Source organism: Otolemur garnettii, unplaced genomic scaffold (genome assembly GCF_000181295.1).
Source record: "Otolemur garnettii isolate 467f Iridium unplaced genomic scaffold, OtoGar3 scaffold00166, whole genome shotgun sequence".
In the NCBI taxonomy this organism is placed as follows: domain Eukaryota; kingdom Metazoa; phylum Chordata; class Mammalia; order Primates; family Galagidae; genus Otolemur; species Otolemur garnettii.
This window is the reverse complement of record NW_003852561.1, coordinates 2,079,648-2,098,140: the sequence shown is the minus strand read 5'-3', so window position 1 is coordinate 2,098,140 and position 18,493 is coordinate 2,079,648. Positions and strand designations below refer to the sequence as shown.

The 18,493-nt window shown below is 38.0% G+C and overlaps 1 protein-coding gene across 2 annotated transcripts in view; it reads left to right on the top strand.

The window, feature by feature from the left end:
* Nucleotides 1-18,199, top strand: part of DCUN1D1 (defective in cullin neddylation 1 domain containing 1) — a 37,186-nt gene extending 18,987 nt beyond the window's left edge. Inside the window, exons 3-7 of one of the 2 annotated variants that reach the window (XM_023519259.1) lie at nt 2,422-2,590; nt 4,732-4,862; nt 14,840-14,922; nt 15,153-15,249; nt 16,930-18,199. In XM_023519259.1, the coding sequence (XP_023375027.1) occupies nt 2,422-2,590; nt 4,732-4,862; nt 14,840-14,922; nt 15,153-15,249; nt 16,930-17,009 (560 nt within the window). In that variant the 3' untranslated portion in view covers nt 17,010-18,199. The remainder of the gene's footprint in view (nt 1-2,421; nt 2,591-4,731; nt 4,863-14,839; nt 14,923-15,152; nt 15,250-16,929) is intronic. The other variant, XM_012811590.2, reaches the window with a different exon arrangement.
* The last annotated feature ends 294 nt before the right edge of the window (nt 18,200-18,493 follow it).

Genomic DNA, 18,493 nt, shown 5'->3' with positions numbered 1-18,493 from the left:
GTCCCAGCTACTTGGGAGGCTGAGGCAGGAGACTCGCTTGAGCCTAGGAGTTGGAGGTTGCTGTGAGCTGTAATGCCATGGCACTCTATCCAGGGTGACAGCTTGAGGCTCTGTCTTTAAAAAAAAAAAAGAAACAGAGTCTCACTAGTCGCATTAGGTAGAGTGCTGTGGTATCACAGCTCACAGCAACCTCAAACTCTTTGGCTTAAACAGTTCTCTTACCTCAGCAAGAGAATGGGACTACAGGCGCCTTCCACAGCGCCCAGTTATTTTTTGGTTGCATTTGTCATTGTTTTTGGCAGGCCCGGGCTGGATTAGACCGGCCAGCCCCAGTGTATGTGGCTGGCACCCTAGCTGCTGAGCTATAGGCACCAAGCAGACGTACATGTTTTTTATTAGATAAGTTGTTGGATTACTTGTAGAAAAGGGTAAGCAGGATATGAGGGCCTTTTTCTCCTTTTATTTGTCATCACTTAAAAAGTTGGCACGATAATATTGATTTGTTTAATTTTAACAACGGATCTTTATATTATATTAGGGTTGAATTACATAGTTCATAGTCTTTATGATATTCTTAAGTAGTGATTGCTATGGTAAAATGAACTTAAAGAACAAAAGAATTTCTATGTACAATAGAAATGTACATTCTTAATTTAGAATGCCTACTTGGCTGGGCATGGTGGCTCATGCCTATAATCCTAACACTCAGAGGCCAAGGCAGATGGACTGAGATTGCTTCAGCTCAGGAGTTCTAGACCAGCCTGAGCACGAGTGAGACCCTATTTCTATTAAAAATAGATGAAAACAGGTGGGGCATTGTGACAGGCACCTGTAATCCTAGCTACTTAGGAGGCAAGAGGATCTCTTGAGCCAAAGAGACTGAGGTTTCTCTGAGCTATGATGATGCCCCAGCCCTCTACCCAGAGGAATAGAATGAGGCTCTGTCTCACATAAACAAACAAACAAACATGAATCCTTAAAAATAAATAGGATGCCTGCTTGAATTAATAGATTGAAAAGTCACAGATAGCAGTTTTACCTATGTCTCTATTTAATGAAGTTTCAGAAGTATTTAGTCTTTTGGTAGGTAACAGATCATCATTTCTGGGGTTTGTTTGTTTTGTAGGGGCAGAGTCTCACTTTATGTCACCCTTGGTAGAGTGCCAGGGCAACACACAGCTCACAGTAACTTCCAACTCCTGGGCTTAGGCGATTCTATTGCCTCAGCCTCCCGAGTAGCTGCGACTATAGGTGCCCGCCACAACCCCCGGCTATTTTTCTGTTGTAGTTTGGCCAAGGTCAGGTTTGAACCCGCCACCCTCAGTATATAAGGCCAGTGCCCTAGCCACTGAGCCACAGGCGCCGCCCCATCCTTTCTGTTTCTAGTGAGCTACTGTTGAATAATAAAAGCCAACATTTGTTGAATGTTATTTTACTTCAGTTAACTGTGCTAAGTACTTTATTTACTTCTTCACAACAGCTTTATATGTTCAGTTAGAATCTCTGTCCCTGTATATTTTCTGAATCTGTATGAAACATTTTCACATGAATAAATGAGACTTAAAAATTAAGAGTCGGCTCGGCGCCTGTGGCTCAGGTGGCTGAGGTGCCAGCCACATACACCAAAGGTGGTGGGTTCGAATCCAGCCTGGGCCTGCCAAAACAACGATGGCTGTAACCAAAAAATAGCAGGGCGTTGTGGCGGGCGCCTGTGGTCCCAGCTACTTGGGAGGCTGAAGCAGGAGACTCGCTTGAGCCCAGGAGTTGGAGGTTGCTGTGAGCTGTGATGCCACGGCACTCTACCCAGGGGGACAGCTTGAGGCTCTGTCTCAAAAAAAAAAAAAAAAAATTAAGAGTCCATCTGCGTTTATCTCTCCTCTACATTTTAAGAATGCTGTTTGGAGGAAAAGTGGCTTAAATATTATATGAGGAAAATACCTGTTAGAGAAATATTGCTTCGTGTCTTTGGCATACTGTAATTGTTCTATAATTTTTTGGGGGGGGGCGGCTGACACATTGATTTCAATTGGGTTCTTTTTTTATTGAGACAGAGTCTCACTTTGTCACCCTGAGTAGAATGCTGTAGCATCATAGCTCACGGCAACCTCAAACTCTTAGGCTCAAGTGATTGTCTTGCCTCAGCCTCCTGAGTAGCTGGGATTACAGGCGCCTGCCACAAGGCCTGGCTATTTTTAGAGACAGGGTCTCATCTCACTCTTGCTCAGGCTGGTCTTGAACTTCGGAACACAGGCAATCTGCCACCTTGGTCTCCCAGAGTACTAGAATTACAGGTGTGAGCCTCTTTTTAAAAAGTGATTTTTTTTTTAAAAAGTGGAACATAAAGCATAGCCTTTTTCAGTTTTAGGAATTTAGCATAATAGAGTATGGCACTAATTTAGCATTGCATTATTAATTTTAAAGATCCTCAAGATGAAAATAAAATTGGAATAGATGGTATACAACAATTCTGTGATGACCTGGCACTCGATCCAGCCAGCATTAGTGTGTTGATCATTGCATGGAAGTTCAGAGCAGCAACACAGTGTGAGTTCTCCAAGCAGGAGTTCATGGACGGCATGACAGAATTAGGGTGAGTATATGATTACAATAGGAAATTAGGTGCATTAAGAATTACTATGCTACTGAAATATATCATGAATTTTAGACATGAAAATGTACTGGCCCATAGGCACTGTATAAATAGAAGTGGGCTCATTTGCTCAGTTTCGTGTTATCCAGCTTTCTGGGTTTGTCAAGTTGTCTGTGGTTCGTATACCCTATTCTATTTGTGTTAATAATTTTATCATCTACTTCTAAAGAAGGGTCACTTGTATTAAAATTATTATGCATTAATATTTAATAAGGAAAAGTGAAGTGACCAAGTTTGTTAGTTATTTCCTAATTTGAGGCTGTAAACTGTGAATTTACAAAACTTTAATTTAAAAACTGGGAGGAACCTTAGCAGTTACTCTTTGTTTCACTTATGCTTTGCCAGTTGAAAGCTCAATGTCTTTGGATATTATAGATTAAAAGGTCATAATAGAGGCTTTATCTATGTCTCTATTTAATGAGGCTGCAGAAGTATTCAGTCTAATGGTAGGTAACAGACTGTCCTTTCTGTTTTTAGGGAATCACTGTTGAATAATAATAGCTAACATGTATTGAACATTATTTCAGTTAACTGTGCTAAGTACTTCACCTGTGTCTTCACAACAACTTTGTGGGAGAAGTAGTGTTTATATCCCTGTTTTAGAGATGAGGAATCTGAGACGCAGAGAAATGACAGAGTTAGGCAGCATTAGAGGCAGGGTTTCAATGCAAGCAACTCTAACTCTTGGGCCTGAGGGACCTCGTGATCTGTCAGCGTCTAGTCAAGAGGTAAAACCACACCAGTAATTGGAACAGGAAACATTTAAAGAATTGTTTTACTCTGTCTGTAAAAGGGGTAAAAGAAAACTCTGGGCTGTAACAGAGGTGTTACAGGAAGCTGCTCCCACCCCTGAGATGTAGTGAAGTGGAAAAAACAAGGAAGAAATTTAGAAACTTAGGACATCCCGGCAAGGCTGAGATTCAGACCTTAAGGGAAAGTGTGTGATGTAAAGGAAAACTAGCCAGAGGCCACCTGCTGCAGGACTGTGAGAGTTGCCCCTGCTAGTGGACAGTGTTGGGATCTCCCTGCACACTGAAACCCTGACCTCTGTAGAAAACAAACCAGGGTTAGAGCGGTCCCTCCTTTCCCTTCTAGTCTTTACTGCCCACTCTTGGTAGAGTCTCACTTTGAGCCAGCTGGCAAGAAAAACGAAGTCTCACAGTTTGTAGTCCAATATCACAAAGTAGGGCAAACGAAGGGTGGGTTTAAAGCTCAGGGCAGTGTCCTACACCCAAAGCCAGCCCATCTTGAACATGTTGGAAGTTTCTATGCTAGGGCAGGTTTCACTAGAATTTAAGGAAGCGGTGTTTTACTTTTTCTTTTTCATTCGAAACTGAATTCATATAAAATGTAATGAACTGCCAAATCAAATTTTTAATTCACAAACGAACAATCTGGAAGATGTTACAAAGAGTAAAGAAGGAAAATAAAAGCAAAAATGATTAGAAGAGGAAAAGGGTGGATTGATTTATTTGTGGCTTCTTTAAGAAATAGAATATTTCTACTGTAAGGATTTGAGGAAAGTAAGGCTTTTTCATCTCTTTAAAAGTTGAATGTTTTGCATGTTTAGAAAAAGCTTAATGTTGATTTGAGATAATTCAGTCGGAGGTGGTAGGAGGTTCAGCTGATATTTATTATTGTACTTTGTAACAAGAAGCAACTTCGCAAGGAATGCTTCCTCACCTAAGCAAGAGACCATCCTTTCAGTTCATTTAGAAACTAGACCTGTGATTTATTACTATGTCAGCATCGTCTAATACAGTTTAAATTGGTGATTGTTATGCTGATTACCATATATACTTGATCTGTTCACTGAAACTGACTTCTAACCAGTGTGTTGATAATCTATTATAGAATTCTATTCTATAAATAGAATTTTTAAAGGTCATTTAATTACTTCAGGCCTCACTAATCTAATACTTGTTTATATTCAAATGATATAAAAGGATGGAATTCCAACTATCTGATTTTTAAAAAAGAAGTTCTAGGAAATAAATATAAGCCCTCTTAGGAATAAATAAGTTAAGTTCTTAATTCATAGTGAAAAAGTTAATCTTTATAAACTTAATTTTATAATGTAGATGTGACAGCATAGAAAAACTAAAGGCCCAGATACCCAAGATGGAACAAGAATTGAAAGAACCAGGACGATTTAAGGATTTTTACCAGTTTACTTTTAATTTTGCAAAGAATCCAGGACAAAAAGGATTAGGTAAGAATTTTTTTTTAAAAATTATATTTGGTGTTTCAAATATATTGACAGTGTCACTTTTGTAATAGAAAATTATGTGTTTTGAGCACAAGCATCATGAAAATACCAATTATTGAAAAATAATAAGAAGCAGTGAACTTCTAATCAGAAAATACCATGCACGGTGATAATAGGATTACCCAGGGTACCATATGTAAATCACTAATTTTTTAAAAATAAAAACTATAGTATGAGAAATAAACACTTGTTAAAATTTCACTGACATTCTGTATTTATTCATGTATTCACCCATTCATGATCTGCAAGATATTTTAGGATCTTAGGATCTATAGAAATAACATTAAAAGATTTCTTAGTCATAGATGCCAGATAAATTTATTTTTGGTTAAGATTTATTTGAAAACTTTAGAAAAGGCTGAAAAACAAAAGAATTATGATTCATAATCTTATTATCCAGAAGTAACTACTGTTAACGGTTTAGTTTGATCAATTTATATACTAAATGTGGTAATCATATGTGTGCTTTTGGGCCAGCTAGGGGATATGAAAATAAAAAATACAGTGTAGGCAGGGCGTGGTGGCTCACGCCTGTAATCCTAGCATTGTGGGAGGCACAGGTGGGAGGATTGCCTGAGCTGTGGGTTTGAGACCAGCCTGAGCAAGATCGAGACTCCCATCTCTAAAAATAGCCAGGCCCTGTGGCGGGTGCCTGTAGTCCCAGCTACCTGGGAGGCTGAGGCAGGAGAATCGCGTGAGCCCAAGATTTTGAGGTTGCTGTGAGCTGTGATGCCATGGTACTCTGCCAAGGGTGACAAAGTGAGACTCTGTCTCAGAAATAAATACAGTGTAATTTACAATTTACTTTAAAAGATTAGATAGCTTCAGTAGATAATATAAAATAATAAATGTGAGTAGGCGTTTTAGAGAAAAGGAGAAATGAATAAAAGCAGACATGTTTGAAAAATGCTTCCTGGGCAAGGTGGGATGTAAATTAAAGTGTTTGGTGTTTGACTGGGCAAGGGAAGATAGAAGGTATTCCAGTGAGAAGATAGGAGTGGCTCAGCTCCTCTTTGGAAGAGAAAAGACATTGATTTGATTTTAGTGAGAATGCTTATTTGGAGATTAAATTGTGGTGAGGCCAAAAAAGGCTAAATAACCATAGGCTTCATCTGAAAATGAGACAGAAGGGCTTAAGTTGGAATTTTGGGAAACGAAGACCTACTGAAGAATTTGATTATTGTGTGAATAATCCATTTAATGTGAGCTTTTAGTGTGCCTGGGAATGTGCTAAATACTATACTTCACATACACTTCCTGTCTTTTAGTCCATGTTGTGTTACTATAACTGAATACCTGAGACTGGGTAATTTATCACGAAAAGAGGTTTATTTTTCACTTGTGGTTCTCAGGCTAGGAAGTTCAAGGGTGTGGCCCTGGCTTCTGGTGAGGGCTTTAATGCTGCAGTGTAACAGCATAGTGGAGAAGGTCTCGGGAAGTGGGCACATGTGATGAGAGAGACCGAACGGGAGGAGCAGCCCTGCTTTCCCACCTGCACTTTCACGGGAACCAGTCCCTTCCCTCTGCTGAGAACACGCTGCTGCAGAAGCAAGAGTGGCCCACACCACACACCAGGCACCTGCCCCATGACTTAGTCACCCCCTCCTGACCCCAGCTCTCAACACCACCACACTGTGGATGGAATTTCAGCATGAGTTTAGGTAGGGACAAACAAACCATAGCACTGCGTTATTTGGTGTTTACCAATTTTATTTTATTTTTATTTTTTGAGACAGAGTCTCACTTTCTTGCCCCAGTAGAGTGCATGGCATCATAGCTCACAGCAACCTCAAACTCTTGGACTCAAGTGATTCTCTTGCCTCAGCCTCCCGAGAAGCTGAGACTACAGGCGGCTACTACAACACCCGGCTATTTTTAGAGACGGGGGTCTTACTCTGGCTCAGGCTGGTCTCAAACCTGTGAGCTCAGGCAATCCCCCTGCCTCGGCCTCCCAAGTGCTAGGATTATAGGTGTGAGCCACCATGCCCGGACTTTGTTTACCAATTTTATGCGTTACTCATTCTTTCATTCAATAATTTGCTACCTGCCATGTGCCAAATTAACAAAAAGAATACTGTTTTTATCCTTAATTTGCAAGTGAGGAAACATTGGCACGAGAAGGTTAAATAACTTGTCCAATGATGGAAGGTTTTTGTTTGTTTTTGAAAACATAGTAGTTGGAGAGGCTAATAGGGACCTCTTGTACTAAGCCTAATTCATATTTTAGATTAGAGGGTGGACAAAAGCATTGAGAAACAGATATGAATAGGGATTAGACAGAGGAGAAACGACTGAAAGCTAGAGAGGAAGGGGGAAATGTACCGGATTTGTGTAGAATATTAGCCTAAAGAGTGACTAAATGTGACTGAATTGATTAAAGATTTAAAAGTATTTGTAAAACAAAAATCTAAATAATGAAGCCTCCTCTCCAGCTGATTTTGCAGGCAAAAGAAGCTGGAATACTTTAGTCTTTGGCCACCAGTTAACTGGGCCGTATTTTCTAGTTTGCTTTTTTCTTTCCAGAAATAAAAATCTTTTTTTAGATTTTACACTATGTTGCCCTTGGTAGAGTGCTGTGGTGTCACAGCTCACAGCAACCTCAAACTCTTGGGCTTAAGTGAGTTTTAAGATGTCTTAGCCTCCCGAGTTACTGTTGTTGGCAGGCCTGGGCAGGGTTCAAACCTGCCAGCTCCAGTGTATGTGGCTGGCGCCCTAGTGGCTGAGCTACAGGCGCTGAGCCAGAAAAAAAATCTCTTAAAAGTTGAATTTATATGTATATGTTAGAAGGGTCATTTTGTGGTATTGAGAAATGTAGCACAATATGTTGATAAGATCAAACAAAAAGTGAATGTCAAATGTTGATTTAAAGGTCTGTTTCTTTGTTATATTCCTACCTTTTATTGGAACATAAAATAAGTGGGGTTTGGGGCCAATATGTAGTTTGGATATTGACTCTTAGTTTTTATTGCATGTAGTAAAAATAGAGCAAAATTAATTTTTTTATAGATGTTGGGTATATTAATGTGATGATAAATTAGAATTTTAGATTACAGGAGAATACTGAGAAAAACATGTGAAAGCATTAGATTTTAAAATTATGTTTACCTTATTGTCTTAATAGATATTGTGTGTAAGAAAAATGTAGTATTTAATGGGTATAGAGTTTTTGTTTTGCAAGCTAATGAGAATTCTGGTTGGCAGTAATGTGAGATATGCTTAACACTGTTGAACTGCACACTTTAAAAAGGTTAAGATGGTAAATTTTATGTTATATGTATTTAACTACCATGAGAAAATTATTTAAGAACTCCCCAAAGCCTCACAATGTACAGAGAATAAACTCCATTAATAATGTGTCCATGTTGATTTATCAGTGATAAAAGACATACCACACTGAAGCAAGATGCTAAAAATAGTGGGAACTGCTTGGGAGCTCTCTACCTTTCTGTGCAATTTTTCTCATAAACCTAAAACTGAAAGTCTGTGACTTTGAAAAAAAAGACAAATTATAGTTTCTCTTTTTGTTTTGCATTGGTGTTAGATATCAGGAAATTTAAGGACTTGCTTAGTTGAAGAGTTTAATTAAAGAGTTTTCTTGACAGTCTTTGTAAGGGTTCACAGGGCTCTTAAATTACAAGGTTTGGCAGAGAGGAATTAGAAGATCGTAGGAAAAGAGATGAGGCCCACAACAAATTGGCAAAGAGCGACAGTGACGGCACTGTGGCTTGTTGATAAATTACTGTGCTAGTTATGATGGGAACTGGCGTTTCCCCCATTTTCTTTTTTTTTTTTTGCTTTCCATAACCTTATTTCTTGTGATATCAGAATGTAGTTCTTCCTCTGTTGTGTGATGTGCTTCTGACAGTCACCTGCCATTTGATAGTTACCTGAAGTTTAAATTTGAAAGGGATTTTATAAGTCCTCTGTAAAATCTAACCTACCCGAAGTAGCACCCTCAGTGATGCTCGTTTAGCTTATACTTTTGAACATGCAGGGAGTGGACACACATTGCTGTAGGAAGTTGTCCATCCCTGCCACAGGACAGTCTTGTTAGTATGCGGCTCTTCCTCGTTAAGTTCACATCTTTACCATTGGTCTTATTTGTCCTCTAGTGTAACACAGAGGAAGTCTAACCATTTAAAGATCACTATCACTCACCTTTTGTCCTTTTTTTCCAGGCCTCCTTTCAGTTATTTTAACTCTTCCTTGTTTGAAGAGATGGTTGTTAGCCCTGTTACTTTTGCTCCAAAACACATTTCTTGGTGTCTTTCAAAATATACCCCTTAAATTTGCATATAATATTCCAGAAGGAGACTGTTTAATATGGAACTTCATGGGTCGGTGTTTATTTATTTATTTATTTATTTAGATACAGAGTCTCACTATGTAGAGTAGAGTGCCATGGTGCCACAGCAACCTCAAACTCTTGGGCTTAAGTAATTCTCTTGCCTCAGCCCCCCCAAGTAGCTGGGACTACAGGTGCCTGCCACAACACGCAGCTATTTTTTCGTTGTAGTTGTCATTGTTTGGCAGGCCTGGGCTGGGTTTGAACCCGCCAGCCCTGGTGTATGTGGTCCCCTAGCTGCTGAGCTACAGGCGCCAAGCTGCTGCTGTTATTTTTTGAGACTTTTTTTCATTCTGTTAATTGATCAAAGATTATATGTGTTCTTTAGCAACCATGTTATTTTTAGGACCATTCTGAACTTTTGTTAGACTAAAGTCTGTAGGTCATTTTCATGTGAACCCTGTGGTTTAGCTAGAATCTTATATCCTGTACAGTAGATTCAAAAGATTTTAACATTATTTGTTAAACATTTACACTCTAACATTTAGAAATAACTTGGTGGTGTTTTTAAGAGCATTTTTCTATATGCAATCTCATTTAGTTCTTGTGACAGTCCTTTGGGCTAAATAAAAAACGTATTATCTTTTCTATCATTAGATGAAAAAACTCAGAGTGACTGACTGATTAGTGAGGTTACATAACTTTAGAGTTAGTGGAACTAGGACTAGACCTCAAGTCTTATGACCCCACAGTCGGTATCTTTTTTGTTATATTATTATATCTATAGTGCTAACTATAGGTACTTCTAAATAAATTAAGACATTATAAATGGGAATTTTTAATCACCTTTCCATCCTCCCTAGTGAGTTGGTAACATTTTGTTTCCATTAGGGGCTACGTTTGAGTCTATACTCAGCTTATTTTCACGTTCCTCCTGTATTTAGCTTATTATCTTTTATGAAATCCTGCTTTGCCCTTGTTAATTCTGTTTGAAAAAATGACATTGGGAGTATCTCTGTTTGCATTTGAAATTTTGCTACACGGGTTTATACCAGTATTAAGCAATAGCGTTAATAGGACTTGCTTGTCTCTTTTCTTCATTTTCCTTCCCTTTACTCTAGCTGCTTTTGCTTGTTGTTAATACTAAATTTATTCTCTTTTCCAATATGGCTTCAGAATCTCAAATAATAATTTAAAAAATTCTTAAAAATTAATAACAGTAAAGGCTCATGTATAGTTTGGCCATAAAGTTCATGTAGCAATGGTTACACTGTATTATTTGCAAGTTACTGTTATAAATACTTTGTGTATATTAAGAACTCAGTATGGGTGTAGGTATTGTTAATTATCTTTTTTATTTTATTTTTTTTGAGACAGAGTCTCAAGCTGTTGCCCTAGTTAGAGTGCCGTAGCATCATAGCTCACAACAATTTTAAACACTTGGGCTTAAGTGATTCTCTTGCCTCAACCTCCCGAGCAGCTGGGACTATAGGCACCTGCCACAGGGCCTGGCTATTTTTGTTATTGTTGTTGCAGTTGTCATTGTTTTTTAACTGGCCCGGGCTGCATTTGAACCTGCCAGCCTTGGTGTATGTGGCCGTAGCCTTACCCACTGAGCTATGGGTGCCACCCTATTATCTTCATTTTTAGCTGAATCAGTTGCCCAATGCTATTTAAATTGGGGTTTGAGAGACTGAAATTCATGCTCTAAACTACTGTTTAACTGCCTCTCTTGGCATACTTCTTTCTAAAGGGCAGTTTTTCCTATACCTGTGAATTAGTATTTTATCCTTGTATAACGTAATCTTATATATTCAACTCTTTCTTTTCTTTTTTAGAGACAGAATCTCTCTTTATCACCCTCAGTAGAGTGCTCTAGTATCACAGCTCACAGCAACCTCCAGGTCTCGGGCTTAGGTGATTCTCTTGCCTCAGCCTCCTGAGTAGCTGGGACTATAGGTGCCTGCCACAACACCTGGCTATTTTTTTGTTGCAATTTGGCCAGTGCTGGGTTTGAACCCACCACCCTCAGTATATGGGGCCAGTGCCCTACTCACTGAGCCACAGGCGCCGCCCATATATTCAACTTTTAGTTTTAACTTACCAATCTTTTTTGTTGAAAAACATTTATTGACTCCTTTCTCTAAGAGCATAGAATCAGCATATTAAATCAGGGAGAGTTTGTGATATATTCAGAAAGGTTATCGTTTTTGAACCTTGAAGAATGCATATACATTTTTCAAGGCCAAAAATAAAAAGAAGCCACTCCAGATGGAAAGATTAGTATGTTCTGTTGCTCAGAGGTCAGAGAATATCACACCTTTGAGGAACTATGAGTGAGTTTATTTGGCTAGAAGTATAGATTTTATCTAAAGGCAATAGGAAATCATTAAAAAAATTGAACATAGAAATGACACCATATTCTTGCATGAAAAGTGTATATTAAAGTTCTGTGGTCCTTTAAAAGGAGTGGAGGCTAGACTAAAAGAAGAGAGATTACTTGTGGAGCTGTTGTAATGATTGAGCCAGCGAAGAGTGCATGGGCCTGCCAGTGAGAATGGAGGAGAGAGGTCCAGGAGGGGCTGTGATTGGATGTGTACCATGAGCAAGAGAAGGAGCCCTTCCTAGCAATTCTCAACACCTTCAGGGGACGTTTAGGAATCTGTGGGGTTGATTTTTGTTTGTCATAATAATGGAGGGTTTCTGCTGGCACTAGGGGATACTAAATGTCCTGCATTAGTGCATAGGACAATTCCTTACAATGAGAAAATGCTTCATTGGGCAACACAATAAGAGTGGCATTTTCTTGAGAGAGAGAAGCAGGCCCGTATAGGTAATATAATGAGTTCAGTTCGAGCCCTGCTGAGTCTTAGCTGTTTGTGGTTACCCAGTTGAAGATGTCCCTAGGCAATTTGATATTTGAATCTAGAATATAGAGATAGGTTGCAGATTCAGGAGTTGTGAGAGGCCATTGAATATATAACATGAAAAATGAGGGTGGCGCCTGAGGCTCAGGCGCTGGCCCCATATACCAAGGGTACGGGGTTTGAACCTAGCCCCAGCCAAACTGCAACAACAAAAAAATAGCCAGGTGTTGTGGTGGGTGGCTGTGGTCCCAGCTACTCAAGAGGCTGAGGCAAGAGAATCGCCTAAGCCCAAGAGCTGGAGGTTGCAGTGAGCTGTGATGCCACGGCACTCTACCGAGGGTGACAGTAAGACTCTATCTCTTAAAAAAAAAGAAAAAAAATGGTATAGGTTTGAAAATCTGCTGAGGGAAATAGAAGTGGTTATCTGTAACAAGAGAAACCTAACATTTAACAGATGCATAGAGGAAGAGGAGCCAGTGAAAGAGGAGGAGAAGCCCAGACAGGACAGAGGATGGTTAGTAGGGTGCTGTCATTGAAGCCAAAGGAAATGACAGTTCCATCTAAGAAGTGTGCTCAGTTCTGTCAAATAGGCAGAGAACCAAACAACCAGAAGGGACGGCGACCATTCAGAGATGAATTTCAGTAGGTTAGTGACAGAGGTGGATGCTAGTTAATTGGATTAGGGTGTGTCAGAGTTGAGGAAATGGGACAAGGAATGTATACCCCAGGAAGCTCTCTTCTTTTACAGCCTGAACTTTGTATGTGTACACTCTCGCAGATTACTTTAGTGTATCAGCTGACAAATGGGCATTTATAGGTTTCTCAGGATTTGTAGTTACTTGAATATTTCATTGTTTGTCATCCTTATTTCATAAAATTGAGTTGAAAAGGGAAAATGCTAACACCAATAAAGTTCAGTTCTTATAAATTTAATACGTTTAAAGGGAAGTGAATTAGGCATACTAATAACAGTAAATCCTTAGTCTCAATTAGACATTAACTGCACCTAAACCAGAAGATTGTATATTGAGTTGGTAAAGAAAAGAGTGGAATTAAACAACCTGCCAAGGCTATTAGGGATAGAGCTTTAAAGCCTACAAAGACTGGAAAGGAAGTACCATTAAGAATTGGTGCCATATATTTTTTAGTTCTCTTAAAATACGGGAATCAAAATTTGACTTTCAGATACATTTTCAGGAGCAAATTATGTATTAAAGTAGAAGATTCCATGTATTAGATTTCAAGATTATCTATGTGTGAAGGAAAGGAGAAAGAGGGTACCCAGTAAAGGGAATAACAGATCCAAGAAAGATTTTCAAATTGATAACCTGAACATTTGTGGAGTTGGAAAAGCCAGAGGACAAGGCAAAGTTGCAGGTGCCAAGAGAGGGGAAAGTTAATCAGTAGATGAGGTTCCTTGAAGAGGCAGAACAAATGGAAGGGACTTAACCTTGACTACAAGAAAGGACAGGGCGCCTTTTCCATTGAGTTTGCAAGAAGTTGATGACAAGGGATTTGAAGGTAAGTATGTTTGTGAAATCACAGGAAGTTCATTTGCTCAGCAGTTTCTGAATGACTGCTGTTGTCTTTCAGTCTGCTGGTTTGGAGATACACAGGGTAGACATAAAGTTCTGGTGCAGTTTAAAATAGTTTAACATAGTAAATTGCACATGAACTTTATGGACACCTGATATAGTTCCAATCTTTGAAGAAGTTAAAATCCAGCCTTGAACATTTCTAGCTGTTGTGATTTTTAATGGATTCTTTTAAATTATCTGCTTTTGGTAGTGAATAAACATCAAGTTTACACTTTTTATTGGTTTTAAAATTTGGGTCAGCACTTGGCCGTCTTTGTCTTTTGTAGTCTCTGCTGATTCCTCAGTTTATTAGGATTAGTTTTGCGATCTCACCTTAAAGGACTTTTAAGTTATTTGGAATAAAATTTTTCTTGTCCTAGAGATATAAATTCACTCATAAAAACTAGATAGTTTCTTAACTACTTCAGGCCCTTGAAAGATCATAGATCACAGTTCTTCCACGCAGTCATCTGGCAGGTGTGGTTCTTTGTTATGTGGCAGTATTTCTGCTTTATCCTTCTTTACTCCATTCCTAATTAAAAAGCAATTTATGTTATCATTGACAAACTGAAAAAAAACTTAGCTTCTTTAATTTTTAAATCAGTAGTCTTGATGTTCTCCTTTGTGGTCAGAACCAGGCAACAACTTTAGAACATAAGTTTGGATTGTGAGTAGCAGTCATTTGCATTCAAACCTGTAGGTGTCCATCACTGATTCAGCTGTCCCTTGGTGACCTTTGGCAATATCCGGATCGTCACTACTGGGGGTAGATGAAGCTGCACTTGGCATCTAGTGGGTCAACATTAGGGATCTGCTGAATTTCCTGCCGTACATAGGACAGCCCTTTCCAACAGAGAATTCTCTGGCTCACTGTGTCAGAAGTGCCAAAGGATAAGAAACCCTGGTGTACTAATTAACTAGGATTTGAATACCCGTGAACTGGTGTGCTTAACTACATTATCTAACTTAAACCACAGGATACCTCTGTGAAGTCAGTGGTATATCATTTTTGCCCTGAAGGTCATATTGGTAGGAGGCAGAATACAAACCTTGGGGTTCTTTCTATATGAAATTATATTTGTATTCAGGATACAAGTTTTTTTCTTTTTCTTTTTTAGTCTTTTGATCTTACCTTTTCTTGCAGGGACCAAATATTCATAGCATTCAAATATGTTATTTTTAATGTTACAGATCTAGAAATGGCCATTGCCTACTGGAACTTAGTGCTTAATGGAAGATTTAAATTCTTAGACTTATGGAATAAATTTTTGTTGGTAAGTTCACATTTTCTGCAGTTTTGTATGCTTTCTCTAAAATTCTGCAATGTTTAATGATAAGTGAACATATTTTAGAGCATGACTAAGTCATCTTAGAGCATGGAATGGACATAGAATAAGAATTTTGATTATCAGGAATTACTTTTAATACTCGTTTTATATTAGTACTGTCTGGACTTTTTTTTACAACTCTTTTAGTGATTTGAATGTTTGTTTTTTTTAAATAGGAACATCATAAACGGTCAATACCAAAAGATACTTGGAATCTTCTTTTAGACTTCAGTACAATGATTGCAGATGACATGTCTAATTATGATGAAGAAGGTAATGAAAAAATGTTCCCTGCTAGTTTTTTTTTTCCAGCATGCCTTCTTATCTCTTTACCACATGCTTCTAAAGTTTTTTTTTTTTTTTTTTAAGACAGAGTCTCACTTTGTTGCCCTCAGTGGAGTGCTGTGTGTGGCATCACAGCTCACAGCAACCTCAAACTCTTGGGCTCCAGTAATTTTCTTGCCTCAGCCTCCCAAGTACCTGGGACTACATGTGCCCGCCACAACTCCCAGCTATTTTTTTAGAGACGGGGTCCAGCTCTTGGGTCAGGCTGGTCTTAAACTCCTGAGCTCAGGCAGTCTAGCCACCTCAGCCTCCCAGAGTGCTGGGATTGCAGGTGTGAGCCACTGTGCCCAGCACGCTCCTAAATTTAAACACTTCTCTTTCCTTGTATTCCCTCTTCTAAGCTTTTATTTATACTCTTAGGAATGTAAGAAATACCTCATCCTCTTTACCAATCTATATTCTTCTGTTTCTATCGAATAGTAGCAGTATTCCAACTCAGTATTCATGTCTTCCAGAAAGACATGAGTAATTTTCATCCATGTTTTAGATTTTTGGTTTACTTTAGGAACTTGTTCTCTTCTTGATGTACTTTTGTACTTATTTGTATGTATTTTTTATTGTTATCTGCTGGTCTTATGTGTAAGCTTGATTGTCAACTCCTTAAGTTACTGACTTTGTCTAATTTGAAATGTACTTCAGCTTCCTAGTGTAGTACTATTGACATTCAATAAATATTCAGATTCTATTTCTTAATGTACATACAAAGATGATGTTACCATCAACTAAACATCTACCGGGACATGGACTTCTGTTTTTTATAAGTGACAGTGATTTACACTGATTTTTTTCCCACACATAATTCCCCAGTCTCCTTTGAGACTGATGCATTTTTGAGATTGTTGAAAAGATGGGGGTATTCTTTCAAAATCCTCCTGGGACCTTGGCCTTTTCAAAAGTGTTCTGGAACCATTTAAGCTAATCAAAAATGATGCTGTTTTTTTCCTCTTCTTTAAAAATTGTTATTTATAGTCTTCACTTACAAGTGAGAAATGTTTAATCCTGCATATGTCTGATAATTGTGCCGTTAGGTTTTACACAGAATTGGAGAACTTTGTGAATTGGAGATTGGCATGTAGATGTATACGGGCATGCAGAGATGCAATTTTACATCTTCCAGTGATTTATTAAAATAGGATGGAATTTGACGCTTTCTGTTAATTTCCTTTGTAAGATTGCAATAAAATGCCTGAAAACTTGTTTCTCCTAGCACGCTTTCAGCCCTGGCACTGTGTTACCATGTTACAGCCAGTCCTTAGGCTGCCAGTTTTGACCAAATTACTTTCATTGCCTGACTTCATTTGCCTTCAGAAAAACCATTGATCATAAAAAAAAAAAAAAGAAAAACTATTGATTGCCAGAAAAGTTATTTTTAATTGCTCAATGAACAAAATGTTCTAATAATAGATCAGAGAGGATACAAGGAATATTTTGGGTGGAAATTCCGAAATGTTCTTATTTTCAAAGACTTATCAGTGGGAATAGAGAAGAATGACATAGCAGTACTTTAACTCAAGAAGATACTAATAGGATTTTATTAAAATATTGGCTTTATTTCTGTTTGTTTGTTTTTTTTAATTTTCTTTCTTCTGTATTTTTTCTTTTATCCAGGAGCATGGCCTGTTCTTATTGATGACTTTGTGGAATTTGCACGCCCTCAAATTGCTGGGACAAAAAGTACAACAGTGTAGCACTAAAGGAACCTTCTAGAATGTACATAGTCTGTACAATAAATACAACGGAAAATTGCACAGTCAGTTTCTGCTGGCTGGACTGAACTGAAGATCAATCCTCACAATTCAGACTGAGGGTTGAGACAAAACTTTAAGGATACATCTTGGACCATATCGTATTTCATTCTTCTAATGGTGGTTTGGGCTTGTCTTCTAGTCTGGGCCGCTCTAAACATTTATATTCCAACATTGTGGATTTCATCATATATCTGTGGACCATCCTAGTTTATTCTCCCATAAGTCTTAGAAGCTTTATGGTGATTATTTTGAGGTTTCCATTCTTGCATAAAGCACAATGCTGAGTTCATCAGAAAACTGTTGGCATAAGAATTAAACATATGAACATCCAAACAATTTATAAAAACTTCTTAAATACATGCTTTGGGCTAGTTGCAAAGACTATGCTAATAGCACTTCCAATGAGAGTGATATATTTAAGTGTACTGGATCTGGAGTGGTGTTTTGGTTTGGGGGGATTTTTTTTTGTCCTGGCAAATCACATGTTGAGTAGAGTATCTTATGAAAAAAATGTCAAAATAACCAATGTGAAAAAATTTTAGGATAACTTGGTGCCTACCTGAAAAATGTGTTGCAGACTCTAAATTTCAAAAAGGTTCCACAGATCTAATCTGCACTTCCCCGTGTTTATATATAGTTGTCCTACAGGGATCTTTTATTTAGAAAATGTCTGCATAATGTTAGATTCCACTCCTGACTACATTATGCTCACTACATAATTGGATTTCATTATGCTTTTTAAATGCTTTTATGCCTGTCGAATAAGTTAAACTATTTAATTTGTTTCAAATGTTTTGATTACTACACAATACAGTATTCTAAATTTAGGCATGAGGGTTTATTTTTTGTTTTGCTTTTACTTTTTTTTTCTTTTTTGGTCATCGCACTATGGAACACAATGAAATTCTCTTAATTTATAAGAAGATAGTAGGAATTAAATTTTGAAAATGGTTGTGATGAGCCATGAAGTTCAATCTTTATAATATAGGTACTGCTCTTTCAGACAAATAGTCCATTTTTGATGACTTCTTGTTTTGTTGAAATTGCTTTAACTGCTAATCACTGTGGTTGCCAAATATTTACTTCAGGAGCAAAGATTGTCGAACAAGTATACACTTGATGTTAAATACTAATCTGGCTTCTATTTTTGTAAATTATTTAGTTTCTTTACTGTTTTTGTTTTATTCAAATTAGCTCCGTTTTCTCATCAAAGCAGAATGCAATCTTGTATGTATTTTTTTTTTTCATTACAAGACCCATGAACTGCTTTCATGCTGAAAAAGCTCATTTCACTGCTCACTTACTGACATGTGAAGAAGGGTTTATTGCTTTCTTAAACATTTCCGTAAAGCAGGTCAAAAATGTAATATACTTCCTGTGTTGGATGACTGTGGACTTTAATAGGAATATATGTGGCTGGTATA